This window comes from Antennarius striatus, chromosome 9 (assembly GCF_040054535.1).
Source record: "Antennarius striatus isolate MH-2024 chromosome 9, ASM4005453v1, whole genome shotgun sequence".
Classification (NCBI taxonomy): domain Eukaryota; kingdom Metazoa; phylum Chordata; class Actinopteri; order Lophiiformes; family Antennariidae; genus Antennarius; species Antennarius striatus.
In genome coordinates, this window is record NC_090784.1 from 12,964,756 (window position 1) to 12,980,356 (window position 15,601).

At 40.1% G+C, this 15,601-nt stretch overlaps 1 protein-coding gene across 8 annotated transcripts in view; it reads left to right on the top strand.

Moving 5' to 3' along the window:
- The window catches only part of LOC137601741 (uncharacterized), a 34,757-nt gene that overhangs the window by 1,558 nt on the left and 17,598 nt on the right, over positions 1-15,601 (top strand). For 6 of the 8 annotated variants that reach the window (XR_011037092.1, XM_068324111.1, XM_068324112.1 and 3 more), the window contains exons 1-8: positions 3,615-3,736; positions 11,196-12,493; positions 13,306-13,575; positions 13,685-13,789; positions 13,937-14,055; positions 14,185-14,403; positions 14,580-14,667; positions 15,056-15,208. Coding sequence is in view for 7 of the 8 variants with exons in the window: in XM_068324111.1 (XP_068180212.1) it covers position 3,736; positions 11,196-12,493; positions 13,306-13,575; positions 13,685-13,789; positions 13,937-14,055; positions 14,185-14,403; positions 14,580-14,667; positions 15,056-15,208 (2,253 nt within the window). In the remaining variant the exon portion in view is untranslated. Of the gene's footprint in view, positions 1-3,606; positions 3,741-11,195; positions 12,494-13,305; positions 13,576-13,684; positions 13,790-13,936; positions 14,056-14,184; positions 14,404-14,579; positions 14,668-15,055; positions 15,209-15,601 lie in introns of those variants that run through there. The other 2 variants (XM_068324108.1, XM_068324109.1) reach the window with 2 other exon arrangements.

A 15,601-nucleotide genomic window follows, 5' to 3' on the forward strand; every position in this document is an offset into this window, starting at 1 on the left:
CCCGCTTTACCACTGAGCCACTGCCGCATCCTTAGTGTTGAAGGATGCCCTGTTTTCAAGATAAAATTTAAAGTGCACATACAGTATTTACATTTGGATGAAGCCGTATCTTTGGCTTAAAGATGATTACTTCAATGCTTAGTATATGTAGAGAATTTACATTTACCGGTAAATATTTTTGAATCTTGACTGACATAACCAGAATGAGTCATTGAACATGTGTCCAGCAGAGGGCGATGTGAACTAAGAAGCGTGGTCACTCACGGTGGCATCAGATCAGGAACAATGTTCCATTACTGTATCCACGTGGTACAAGATGTCCACCTCAATTTGTTCAAAGCACTGTGAGCTCCAGGGCTTTTTCTGCTGTGAGACCTCAGATGACATCGAAATGCAGGCATATTAATAGAAGCATTTCACTTGTAATCTGCTTTGGATTCGCCCTGGTAACATGCATTTCTGAGAAATTTTCCAGCTGCATACAGAGACAACAATGCATTTGGGAAAGTTTGTCTTCAATTCTCCATATTGCATTATCGCACAGAGTGCATTTAATGTACAGCATTTCCTGCCGTCTTCCGAATATGTATTTTAAATTGTCAGAAGAGTTTGGTTGAGAATTTGTTGTTGGCCTAAAAGGGGGGAAAAAAAGGATGGCAACATGTCTGCCGGTTGAAGGGGCAGAAACATGGAACAGTCCTGGTTCATTAATTCTTCATAGCTTAATGGTACGCTATGAATATTGATGTGTTGCTACCATCTATCCCGTTAGTGCTTTTGAGAGCTCAGATACTGAGCACAAATAACTGCAAACTATGCGTCCATCAAAGGCACGAAAAATTCATATTTAACACATTTCTACCTCGGTACAAATAATTTTACATAAGATCTGGGCGGGACATCAGCACATTGTGTGATGTGTACCCAGATGTTGTATTGAAACTCAAAGAGATGAATTGGGTGCAAGTGGTATGGCATGTTATATAATCAGTGAATGATGGAGCCAGAGAGGGATAAAGATGTTCCAAACAAACATAAACCCCTTGCACTCAGCTGGAGTAATGCACTGCACTATAGTATGTGTGTGTGTGTGTGTGTGTGTGTGTGTGTGTGTGTGTGTGTGTGTGTGTGTGTGTGTGTGTGTGTGTGTGTGTGTGTGTGTGTGTGTGTGTGTGTGTGTGTGTGTGTTGCATGTGCTTTTGATAAAATGAGGAAGAGTGTCAGGGGAAGTACTGTAAGTGAGGGGCATTGTTCTGGGTGTGTTTCCTGTGTGAACGGCTCATCCCAGAGTCGGTGGTCCCTGCCTGTCAGGGTCTCCAGGGACTGTGAGTCTATTAGGGCTGCTCCTCTTCTCCTCCCATCTCTTCTGTCTCCTTCCTCTCCTGGGTCCAGATCAACACCTGCTCCTTGCTGTAAATACAGGGCAGGGCAACTGTTCCTAAGCAACTGACAGCTAAGCGTGTACTCCATATAATTTTTGTTTTTCTTCCTCTTTCTTTTTGTTATCAACCCAACTCACTTATACAATCAGAAACGAGACAGAAATGAGCTATATTCAAACTTGTTGTATTCTTGTGGGATTCATCAGATTCTTTCTGTTTATGCAATACGTTTCAGTAAAAGTCAAACACCACCAGTGTGTGCTGATGTGCTGCTAATGTGTCATCGTAGTGTACACTGTTCAAAGTCCACTGAGGAAAACACGATTACTGTATTGACTGTGACTGTAGTAGACAGACATTTTCTGTTCCTGGTGGGTGGCTGCTTCGTGATATGTCATTGGCATTTAATGACAAGATCTGCTGAGCTGCTTTTGCACTGGTAAGAATTTAAATTAAATTCATAGCACATTAATTGGGAAGAAATGACATGTGACCCAGATGTGTGACAAAGACAAAGGTGATGGTTCTTTTACCCCATGTGGCTTTAAGGATAATGAGCCCCTCTACTCCCCTCTTTTGCCTGTGAGCCATATGACCTTAATGGGGTCAGGCAGATGGGTGGGGACCATAATGGAGTGCGTGAAAACATTAGACAGATATATGTGAGCTAGTTTGAGCTATTAGAATTTTTAAATAAGATGTGGGAGTGGGTCCAGTGTCGGACTGTTTTATCCTCCACCAGGAGGAGGGCTAGTGGGATACTAAACTCAAATTCTGGCAGCATTCAATAGGGTTCATTCGCAAGCGTTCATTCACAAGCGTTCTCAGAAACTGTAACACTTTGAAATTTTGCTTGTAAGTCGCTTTGACATATCTAATGAGGTTACAAAGAAGCCTGTTGGTGCCTTGACCTAAACCAAACAATGTTTTTTCTTCACAGTTAACAGGTGATGTATTTTCTCACCAACTTAAGGATGAAAAATTGCATAAGACTTTATCTTAACTTGAATGGTGTGACCAATGGCAGTGTTGTAAACTGCAGTGTTTTGCCACAAAAAAGGAAGCTTCCAATCATCTGTCGTCCAAGCTTTGAGTTTATTTCCAATGCTGGCCAGATGTCATGCAGTTACAATGATTCAATTAAATTTAAAAAAAAAAGCTTTATGTGTGAGATATTTTGTATTAGAATTTTTAAACGAGATGTGGGAGTGGGTCTGGTGTTGGGCTGTTTTATCCTCCACCAGGAGGAGGGCTGGTGAGATAGTAAAATCAAATTCTGGCAGTCTTCAATAGGGATAACTGGATGAAGACAAAATGATCACAATCATTTTGTCTTCAAGATGAATGAATGAATGAATGAATGAATGAATGAATGAATGAATGAATGAATGAATGAATGAATGAATGAATGAGTGATAGCGCCACCCTCTGGCACTAAGTCTACTCTGTGCGACAAACATCATTTGATTCATATAAAATTATCCTGGCCCTGGGATGAGCTGGAGAATTGGGCATGGTGTACCCCTCTTTTTGCTCATAGTCAGCTGGGATAGACTCCAGTATAACCTGCAACCTTTATTTAAGTGGATGAAGGCAAGATAATCACGATCATTTTATCTTCGAGAAGATGAATGGATTGAATGAATGAATGAAAAATTTCACTGTTTTAGCAGCATATAGCTAATGGACAATCTGTGATGCTGCACTGTGAACACAGTATGTGATTCATGCTTTCAGATGAGTAAGTTTTCAGGAAAAAAAAAAAAACGTTCCTCAGACTGACACGAGATTGTGTTCTTGACACTCAGATAGGCTGCAAATGATTTCAGGTGGAGGCCTCCTCTATAGACAGGGTATTTCCTCAGCGCTCTCTGGACATTGTACTGTGTTAATGATTGCTCTGCTTGGCCCGCCTTATTTCAGTCCTCCAACATAGTGACGAGTTGTGGAATGAATGAAGCAGTCCTCTACACAACTATAGGTACTGTTACTAGTCCGATATCTGCTACTTTTAACACTTGTAGTTTTGTTTTCTTTAATTTGATTGTCGCTGCACATAGTAACTGTGTAAACGCTCACATAATGTAACCCAGCCGTGTATGTGGAGCAGCACTAAGAACAGACAGCCGATGTGGAAACTGTCCACCTTGCATTCTGCTGTCAGGCGCGCGGGCCGGTCGGCCAACTGCGGCTCGAGCCTCGGAGTGAGGCTCCACCCCTTTACGAGCATCAGACACCTTCGGCACAACAAAGCATGTGCCGCTCCGCAACATTGTTTCTCCTCTGAACGAGCGGAATATAGGATTTTGTCGGATTTTGCGCCATTTTCTTTCCCCGTTGATGCTTTTCATAGAGTAGGTAAGCTCCATTTAAGATTCACGCTTCCTGAGGGGGCGAACGAGTTCATGTTTATTTGTTTTGTTGTGCATTCGGCGCCATTTTCATACACAGATTGTTTAAATGCCCTGGCACGTTGACCGGCGCAGCTTCTATATGGTTTACAGTTTAGTTGATAAAAAGTAAATTAAAATCGACAGAGACCGTGTGTCCGTACAGTATTTCAACGGCGATGTGTTTCAACAGATTGAACCTGAACATCCTCCGAGTTGCCCGAGTATAACAGACGCGTAACAACAGTCTTACTACATCCCATAAATCAAAAGCGCTCCATAACAACGGAGGCAGCGATGCGCGTCGTTTTTTGAAAAGAAAAAAAAAGAAAAAGAAAAGAGGGCTTGTAAATTACCACTCTTTTGGCGCCTACAGTTTAAACAGATTAGGAAAGGTACATTTTCAAAAATCCTCCTTGTTTTTATATTAAGTGATTTTATGTTTGTGAAATGTAAATAATAAATGTAGGAAATATGGAAGAAAAACTTGATACCTTTCGTTTATACAGAGAATGGCTCACCTTTAGATTACAGTTTCGTTGATAAAATAGATGAAATAAGTTAGGATATTAACATTTGATCAGGTTTATATAAAATTGACCCATCTGTCACAGTTACCTAAACCTTCCGCATTTTAAATACTACTTGTTCCAGATGATGCTCCTCCTCATTGTTTCATTGTTAGTGGTCCTAAATGCTTCTTTTAGGTGTGCTACAGGTGTTTCCACGAATGCCTCTGCTCAGATGTTCAGTTACTGTGTCTTCAGCTGCTGTTTCAGACATGGCGTTCCTTTTGGATTGGATTTTTATGCTTCAGAGAACTTTCCTTTTTTGCCCAATAGGGACACAGGCTAAAAATATCCATCTTTGCTGGAGGGTGACATATGTGAATCTGTGTCTGTTCCTATGAGTGTATACAAGCATGAGCTACAAATGAGTCAGATAATCGTTTTATGAAGTGCGGCAGATTTGACGTAGGGAGGATGAGGGAAAGACAGGGGCAGTATTAAGGCGATAGTGCAGGCGGGCACACATTTGAGGTGATGATGTAACCGTAGAGGTAAAAAAAATGACAGATAAAACCCAGGTGATTGGAGGGTGGAGGGGTCTGATTGACTGACGAATCAGCAGTGTTTTGAACACACACCTGCTGAAGTTATGCTGAAGGATGTTTTTGGCTCTACTCTGAAAGAGTGAGGTCAAAGAGGTCCCAGAAGAGCTTGCTGGTGTTAATCCTCTTTTGGGAGTTATGATGCATTTGTGCAGTTAGACTACTACTCTGGACTGTCAGCATCACTAAACAGGAAGGACTCTGTACACTGTTGTTTGTGCTTATTTATTTATTTATTTTTGAGGGAGTCTGCAGATTTGACTAGGTTAAAAACCATGAGAGCAAAAATAAACAAAGTTGACGTATTATCTAAATAACAAGGAATTTACTATTTGAATTCTGATTAAAGAACACGTCTTTGGTAATGGACACTACTGCATCATATTCTGTCAACTGAGGTAATGTTGAAAATGGATCCTGAATTGCTTTCAGGCTAACCACACTAAATCAATCAAGCTACTTCACTCTTTTCCCATGCCAGTTCATGTTACAGCATCAGGCGCTCGGACCATCTGTGTGTATCGATCAGTTGGGAAGTGGGTTTAGGATGGTTTACACAAAGGACTAGACTATTGTAGGCCAGAGCCCAATATACACTTCATGTTGTCACATAATTCACAATTTCCCACAATTTTTTGCAAGAAAAATATGAAAATAACTTTGAAAGTACGCAGTGTTATATTACATCATAGAATCATTTAATATTTTGCATCTGAGCGTGCATATTTTTTTCATTTATTCATGATGTTGCTAGGCAGGGTTTGTGAATCCAGTGAACGTGCAAGCAGTTAAGCCGACCGTGTGTTAGTTAGCATGCATGTTGGCTTCCGTGTCTGTGCTTTTCCAAGAGGTTAGCTGGAACCACCATGTGGCCGGAGGACAGATATGTTACCGTTGAGTTCATTTTCATTTCTGCTGATTTTCAGCCAGGTAGGCGGGTCTCCACATAAAGCCATGAATCAGCACAGCTGATTACAACTTACGCCAGCTTTTCTTTCACTCACACACACACACACACACACACACACACACACACACACACACACACACACACACACACACACACACACACACACACACACACACACACACACACACACACACACACACACACACACACACACACAAATACACCCAGAGATGTGCACCGAGAGACGTAGAGAGAGACCGAGAATCCTATTGGAGGAAGATAGTGAGGTAGATACTGTAGGCAGGTAGATGGATGGAGATAATCTCTCTTGGTCCCTTGGGGGCTGATTAACTCTAAACTCCTTCTAATTCCTTAAGCCCGCTCTCAGTACCCAGGAAACATGCTTTCTTTTTGTCTCAGTATTCCTATTGGCCAGAGTTATATTGGCATCTCATGTTGTTGAGGACGGTTGTGAATTTACTCTAAAATAATTTTCTCTCCTCTGTAAATGTACTTGCATCGAGTAGCATATGTATTTTTATCTCTGCACAAACGTCTGATGTGCGTGATGCGTGCAGTACTTTGGACACAGAAATAGATAAGAGCTCATCTGTAAAGGCTACATAAGGAGTCCTTCCATTCTCAGCAAACATACGTACCTATTTAAATGATGTAACTCTTCCCCATCCAACCCCCTTATCTGATTTCATCACAAAGAACAACATGATCTCTGACAAATAGTACGAAAGCATTGCTATCTGGACAAATTCATAAAAGTGTCTTTGAAAGTAAAGATTGTGATTGATACTGAATTTGAGTGAGTTGTGTTGCCTTAATTTCTAAGTTTAGTATCAAATCAAACTCAACCCCTAAGAACCGTCATCCATTTATCCTTAAAAGAAATTGTGGATCATGTGGGTTATAACAAAAGCCAAGTGGACCACATAGAAAAAGGACATTCAATGTACGTTTCACACTGGCGTCACCGTGGGTTCTCTAAGGTTAATATTGAAGTCATACTTTTAACTTTACGTTGATAGAACGATTGTCCCTTAAAATAACTGCTTCAAAATAATTTTGATCATACACGGAGAGAATTTTTTGTCTTAAAGGGGCGGGGCAGGACAATATTGAAATCATCATGCCATCATGACGTTAAGGTAAACTTTAGCTAGCCATTTTGTGTCTGAACGGTCTCTGACTGCGAGCTGCATGGTCATCAGAGCTGATATGTGAATGGACACTGCATTTAGCAGCAATTAAGTGTTTAGAGAATTATTTATTTATTTATTTTTCATTTATTTCATTGCTGGTCACTCGATCTCCTGAAGTCAGTACGATGTAATATTTCCTTTAAATTTCAAATTGTGTTCTTGTTGGAATATTAAATTAAAAGTAAGAGTTGCAGAAACTCTAAATTCTTATTTAATTCCTTCCACGGTGTTTGCACCATGGCCAGTAGCTCTTATAGTGAGCCAGCCCTGGCTCGAGGGTGGCCTACTTCATCCATAATTTATCTCATTACAGACACTAATTAGGTAGAATAGAGGATAGTTGATTTTTTTTATGTATAGCAGTATTTCATCCTATTACTTGTACTTCTCTAAAATAAATAGCCTTTACATCAGAGGAGATGGATGCTGTGTTCAATGACACTGTGGTGCCGCTATCTCCATCACTCAGGACTCAGGTTGGCTCTGCTCAGCTGGCGAACGGCAAAGATTTTAGATCAGTGGTGCAAAATGGAGGCGGCAGCAGACACAAGCTCAGCTGGTCCATTAGATGCTTGTCTGTTCCCTGACAACCACGATTGAGATGACAGAGCATTAAAAGACCCAAAGGAGCTGATGGGCACCAATGTGTGTGTGTGTGTGTGTGTGTGTGTGTGTGTGTGTGTGTGGTGACCCAGGGAATAGGCCTATGGGGGTCTTGTGGGGGGGAGGGTAGCGAGGATTAGTCATAGCACATAGCAGCATAGTTATTGGTCACTAGACACAAACAATGGGAGGGCTGACGAGGATTTGGTCTCTGAGCGTACCCCCCTCCCCGTCCTGCTGTCCTGCAGTGCCAGTGGGATGTCCACAATATAGAGGACCAGGCCGCACCCTTTGGGGGCCGTTCCGTACATCTGGAAGACTGGCCTGTGTCCCTGTCTGCATGTCGAGCATCTCCCCTCCCCCACACCAAACAGGGCATGGTGGGACTTGAACTACATATGGAAGAGACAAGCAGGGACTCATTAGTCACCAATTTAGACAGGGCTTCCTCCAGACATGATGCAAATATGTCTCAAAATTAAAAGCAATGTGAGCAACTCCAATTGTGGTTGTGTAATACCTGTGTGTGTTTTAGTCAGTGGTGTGTTGCAGTCAGCTGGTTAGAGGTTTCTAAATATAACAAATCTGTCCTCTTGCTGCCACACCAGCAGATCAAAAGATCTGTCTTTTTTTTTCGTTATTCTGGATCCCAAATAAGCAATTGAAGCACATTTGGACTATATAGAGAGAAAAGCAGAGGGAATACACAAGAGTGGAAGAGTTCTTTGCTGCTGAATTTAAATGGGGATCACTGATTAATGTGTAATATAATTTGAGTGGACTTAGTATGATTAACATTATGAAGTCAGTTTTATCTCCTCACTCTTCCTCGACTTGTGAGCTGATTTCAGAGGGAGTAATGTGCGTTTAACTTCCATTGAAAGCGGACAGCTGGGGTGAACGAGAAGTTGCGTTTGTGAACTGAGATGAGGAAATTTAATGCAGACTTGTGAACCCGCCTTGGGAAAGTAGATAACATTAATAACATTTGAATGTTGTGTAACATGTAGACTAGCTTGCTTGTGGCCAAACTTGCAACTGCAAATGCTGATGTGGGCGGGATGAAAAATGCAAGTGCATTTGTCACAAAAATAACAATACTGTGTGTGTGTGTGTGTGTGTGTGTGTGTGTGTGTGTGTGTGTGTGTGTGTGTGTGTGTGTGTGTGTCTGCGCGTTCCAAGTCAGTAATTTTGCATTGTTCGAACACCAAAGAGCGTATGGTAATGATGTAACTAAATCACAAAAGTTAACATTTTGACTGAGATAATTTATAACTGGAGGACATGAACAACATGCAGCAGAACCTCTTTGCCAGCAACTAGCGGATGATATTTTGCATACCTGCCTGTGGTATTACCTATACATAGACTTAGTTTACTCTTTACAATTTTAATTCATACATTTGTAACTTGTGCTAAAATATTTCTGAATGAGACAACAGTGCAATTTTTTGTTTTTGTTCATCTGAGTACAGCAAAAACAATTATTTATCATATTTAGAAATGCTAATTTCTAAAAGAAGTCCTGGTTATTAGTTTGGGTTAGATTTATTCACACTGACCAAATACATATCAAAAGTCGATATACACACACACAGACACACACACACAGACACACACACACACACACACACACACACACACACACACACACACACACACACACACACACACACACACACACACACACACACACACACACACACATACAGTACTGTATGTGCATATACTGTATATATATGTGCATATATGCTGTATATTGTTTAGTGATCTGTAGGTGATTGGCTTGCGTGAGATTGGCTTGCGTGAAGAGCTGGGCATGTTTGGCAAAGATGGTGCAGCTGGGGCTAATACGCAGCTCTGGAACAGAATGCCTCCTTTGTGACAGTGAGATTTAATGACTGATCGGCCATATTGTGTGCTCACCCACAAAACTCAGACACACTCTTCAACAAGGAAGGCTATTGTCAAATGAAGTGGTGTTTGTATATTGTGTATTCCAATTGAATATAATCTCTGGGTGGTGGTCGAAAATAATTCCTAATGTCCGTCAGGGTGGGCAACTAAAAATAACTGAAAGTGGTACTTCAGATGACATTTTTTTCGGTAAATTTATTTAAAGTAAATTGCTCTTAATTAATGCATCTATTTGAATGATCAAATAGTAAATGAGAGTCATGCAGCATGCATTTAAATTACCTAATTTGCATGATAAAATGTTTTTCATTCAGTCTCAGGTGTGTATTAATGAAAATGATGAAAGGGTGTTAACTCATTATGTTGTTAGAATTTAAAATGTAACTTCAGAGCTCAAGATCTTCCATTTGTTTGGGGTTTTTTCTCTTCAAAATTCAGAATAATGAAAGATATTCACAAAGTCATTAACATAAAACGGAGAGGAAAAGAAGGGAAGTGAAATTAAGTTCTTTGCTTGGAAATTGTCATTTTCTGAGTTACAACTACTTTACTTTCTTATTTCTTTATTTTTCAATTACTATAACTAACCAAGATAACTATTGACTAACAACACAACTACCACCCAACATTAGTATGCTTTTCCTATTTTGACAGTATGTCCATATTAACGGGAAACTTGTTCACTTAAAAATTGTGGCTTTTCTCCTTTTCATTTTTCTCCATGTTCTTCAAACTATTACTTTCTTATTATTAATGTTTATACAAACTCTTAAGGATTGTTTAGTCTTTTAACCAGATGTCAGCTCATATTGTGAATTAACCATCAATCAACCTTTATTTGTATAGCGCTTTATCACATCAGCAGGTATTTCAAAGCCCTTTAACAGACAGAGAAACCTACAGATTCCAAATTCTAAGACTCCAGTACACTAACTTGGGATTTATCAGCTCTGGCAACTTCACAAAAGTTTGATTGTAATAGACTATCTTTTATATTAAAGTCTTTCACTCCATCTTCAACACAAGATGAAGTGGGCTCATATTTACAGGCATATGTGCAAATAATACTGCCACTAATAGCTGCTGATCCACTGTAAGGCTTAAACACTCCATGCTAGTGAGCTGCAACAATTCTCTAGGGTAAAATTAAAAATTGAAATGTCACTGCTGTTTTTTAAAATGCACTATCTTGCAGCTTGAAGTTGTTATATGTCTAGCGATGCATTTTTTATGTTTCAATTGTTCTTTCAGTACATGGTACTGTGTTGTGTAGTCAGTATTCGTCTCCCTTAGATTATTACATAGTTTTACACTGTTTCATATATACTTGGTATAGAAATTGCTTGCTCAATTTGCTCAACTTCAAGTAGAATGGGTGGTAAGCTAACAGTGCATATTTGTGCTGTGTAAAGTTTTTAATCATAAAATGTGTTTTAAATTAATTTGAAGTAGCAATGATGCGGCTGTCAACTAAAAATTGATTCTTTTTTTGTAAATGTGACTTATGATGCATTGTCATTGCCAGTGTTAAAACAACATTTAGAAGTAAATCAAATTGTAGTGTTGAATCACCATAGTTGTGTTCTCACAACAGCAGGTAATCTCAATACATGTCGAGCGTATTGTGACCTTTGTCTATCTCTGACTCTCTTCTGTTGTCCTTTCTAGTGGCTACCATGACAACAGAAGCCAGTGCAGTGAGTGAGGCGGACACTAAAGGCAAGCAGAAGGCCATCAGTACTCAGACTGAACCTGAAGAGAACCTGCAAAAGCCAGAAGCAGCAGCATCTAAATCTGAACAGGAGCAGTTGAGCAAAAAGGTCCAGGAGCAGGCCTCTGATCCTGGGCCTGCTGATGCAGCTACCTCCCCCGGGGAGGACCAGCTGAAGCCCCGTACACGGACGTCAGCTGGCAAAGGCCTGTCTCGCCTCTTCTCCTCTTTCCTCAAGCGCCGCTCGCAGTGCTCTGAAGGAGAGGGGTTTGAGGCAGAGAAAGCCAGAGAGGAAAAGGCTGACAAAGAAGCAAAGGCTGACAGAGAAGAGGAGAAGGAGAAAGAAGTGAAGAGTCAAGAGAAGGAGACTAAAGTGGAGGAAGAAACTTCTGAGGTAAAAGAAGTCAGAAAAAAGGAAGAGAAAGAGGTAAAAGAAGTTGAAAATAAAGAAGAAAAGGTACAACCGAAAGAAGCAGAGAAAGTCGAAAAGAAAGGAAGTAAAAAGAAAAAGAAAGAAACCAAGAAGAAAGTTGAGAAAAAGGATGAGGAAAAAGTGAAACAGGACGAGGATAAAAAGAAAGACAAAGAAGTACAAAAGAAAGAGGAGCAAAAGGAAGATGAAAAAACGCAGTATGTAGAAAAGGGTGAGGAACAACTGGAAACAAAAGAAGAAGCAAAGAAGGAGACTGCTGAGGTTAAAGACAAGGGAGCAGCAGCTGAAAAGAAAGAAACTAAAGAGGAGGCAAACATTGACAAGAAGGTTGCGAAGAGAAAAGAAAAGGAGGACAAGGTAAAGAAGAAGGAAGAAGAAAAAGCAAAGAGAAAGGCAGAGGAAGAAGGAAAAATAAAGAAGAAAGAAGAAGAGAAAGCAAAGAAGAGAGAGGAGGAAAAAGCAAAGGAAGCAGAAAAATCAAAGAAGAAACAAGAGAAGGCCAAAAAGAAGGAAGAGGAAAAAGCAAAAGAAGAGAAGACAAATAAGAGAGATGAGGAGAAATTAGAGTCAAAAAAGAAGGAAGAAAGGGCAAATGAAGAGGTAAAGAAGGAAAAGGAGAAGGAAAAGGCAGAGGAAGAGGACAAGGAAAAGAAAGAAGACGAAAGAGGAAAGAAGAAGGGGAAAGCAAAGGAGAAGGTGGTTAAAGGGCAGAGTGAGGAGCAGGTGAAAGCACCGATAGCTGCTCCAGAACCAGAGCTGAAAACCGAGCCGGACGTCGAACAGGCTCCCGACCAGCACTCAATCAGCAGCGGCGAGACGCAGGTCAGTGAGACACTGATGATAACTTCTGACAATTGTGACCATCACAATAAAGGAGACTTGCTAATCTTGATATAATGCAAAGTGTTAGAATTGTATCAGCTAGTTAGCTTAGCATAGCATAGAGACCATAAACCGGCTGAAGAGCTTTGCAACTCCACTTACCTACCTATATGTATATTTAATATGTATATTTCATGTGTTACATACATGTATGTATTTATTTATCTGCGTATGTATGACCCCCCCCCCCTTGCTGCCGCCGTCGTACAAATTTCCCATCTGTGGTACTATTAAAGGCTTATCTTATCTTAAAATTCTTTGAACCATCTGACAGAGGCAGGATGACTATTTCCTCCCACTACATATTTCAGGGATGGATAAGACAGACATATACCTCAAGGAGAGAAATTGACGAAACATATCACAATGTAAAATGCTTCAGTAATTGTCAGTGTGTGAGAGGGTCAAAATTTAATTGCCATTGCACAAGCGTAAAGTACAGGAGAAAGTCTCCTGTGAATATTTTTATGCTGCAGATTGACGGAGTAGAGGAACACATGTTTTTCTCTGTCTAATTAATTTTTTATGAGTTGGACAGCTTGGTCAGCAAAAGTAACTCCTGCTTTCAGCTGAAAGCCTGATCTGAAACCAAAATGATCCGTGCTAGTGTGAACTACAGCTGGCATCAAAAGCTGCACATTTATTCTTAACTAAATTGTATTAATTGTGGTTCATTGGAAAAACAAAATTGTTTAATTCGTTCTGTTTTGATCTCTGTTTGACATGCCTTCTAATTTTCTTGACTATACCAGCCACCTCAAGAAGAACACAAAGAAGCAGCTAAAATAAAGGAGCCTGAAATAGTAGAAGTGAGTGAGGATACAGAGAAAAAAGAGGAAGAACCTGCAGAACAGGAGACAGAAAGCAAAGGAGAGAAGAAAGCAAATGAGGAAGGGAAGAAGGGAAAACCTGTAAAGAAGACAGAGAAGAAGACAGAAGAGGCTAAAGGCTCCAAACATCAGAAAACCATGCAGTGTAAAGTCACCTTACTGGACAACACTCTGTTTGAGTGTGAGCTGGATGTAAGTTATATCCCACATTGTGAAATTTAATTTTAGCTTATAGTAATTATATGACTAAGGACTGATTAAATCTCTTTCCCATTTTTCTGGCTTCATCTCTGTTGTGTAGAAACATGCTAAAGGCCAAGAACTTTTGACAAAGGTGTGTGATCATGTCAACCTGCTGGAGAAAGATTACTTTGGCCTCACTCATTCAGAAACTCCAACAAACAAGGTACTCTGACTTCATTTCCTCCACTTTTTCTGTCCCAGTGATTTTAGGTTCTTTATGCAAGAAAAACAAGATATACAGCCCTGACACACTGAACGCTCTGTGGTGGTTTGAGAGCAGCTGGTTATATATTTGCACCTTTTTCCTCAGTCATGGTTGGAAGCCACCAAGGAGATCCGGAAACAAGTTTCTGGTGCTGTGTATGAGTTTACATTTTGCATCAAGTTTTACCCTCCTGATCCAGCACAGCTTACTGAAGACCTCACCAGGTGACTGAAAATGTCTATTTCTTAGAAATATGACATGTTCATTCATGATCCCAAAGCCATCCCTGGCCTTTTCTTCAGCTGTCAGTGTTGATTATTGGCTGTGTGGCTTTGCTGTTATGTCTTCTGTAGGTACTTCTTGTGTCTGCAGTTGAGGAGAGACATCATGCGTGGTGTTCTTCCTTGCTCGTTTGTCACACTGTCCCTGCTGGGATCCTACACTGCCCAGTCTGAACTAGGAGAGTATGATCCAGAGCTCCATGGAACAGACTATGTTAAAGATCTGAGTCTGGCCCCTGGGCAGAGCAGAGAGCTAGAGGAAAAGGTGATGGAGCTACACCGTACATACAGGTAATCAATGGAGATGGGTATATTACAGCGACGTGGTGATAGCAACTTTTAGTTAATGCAAGACTTTCATCAAGTGTGAGTCATCAGTTAGTCAATGTAATAAAGTGATAGATGATTTGAGAAATTTTTACAGTGAAACAAAACTCTGAAACGACCTGTTTTATCTGTTTGTTGAGGTCAATGAGTCCGGCCCAAGCAGACATGTTGTTTCTGGAGAACGCCAAAAAGCTCGCCATGTATGGAGTCGACCTGCACAAAGCCAAGGTTGGTTTCAGATTACGTTTGAGATCACTGTTGCGTGGTTTAACAGAGGTGTAAGTTTTTCTTGGAAATTCTAGAATTCCAAAATTCATAGTCCAAATATGTACTAATATCCTTTCAATTTGAAATTGTTTATCACTGTTTGTCAATGTCATGCTTGTATAACAACAATAGAATTCAAAATGTAATTATGAAATTGATGTCAGCTCCCCTTTAAAAAAAAAGTAGAGATTAATAGCATTTCATACTCCGTGACCTAAAAATCCACATCTTCATAGTATTAAAAAATCTGCCACCCAGTGGCAGCGAGTTGTAAGTACAGGGGTAGGTTGCACTGATTCAGTTTTAAAATTGTTATAAAATAATAAAATAATACTGTTTGTGCATGCAGGATCTTGATGGTATCGACATCACCCTAGGGGTTTGTTCCAGTGGTCTAATGGTTTACAAGGACAAGCTGAGGATCAATCGTTTCCCCTGGCCCAAAGTGCTGAAGATCTCCTACAAACGTAGCAGCTTCTTCATCAAAATTAGGGCATCAGAGGTAAATGTGCATTTTCATTATCCACATTTTGTTTATATAATTGAATTCAATTTGTTTATGTGTATTATATCCTATCTCACAGCACCTGTCTGTTGCTTTAGTTTTAAATACTAACTTTTTACTCAGACTTAGACAAGTGTTTGGCATTTTGAGATTTGAGATTATTTTTATTTTTCAAAACGGTCTGTTTTCTGTTTTATATTATACACGACGACAGTGTACATTGTTTTTAGGTATTTGTCCCAAGGCGTAGGTTTTTGATGAGGAATTTGCTAGACATAACCCCACTAGCCCGTCTGCATTTTAACAATATGGCTGTGACACACTCAGAAAATACTTTTATTTATCTACTTCACTGTAATGTTCACATGATGCAGCTTCCTCTCTTGTTCA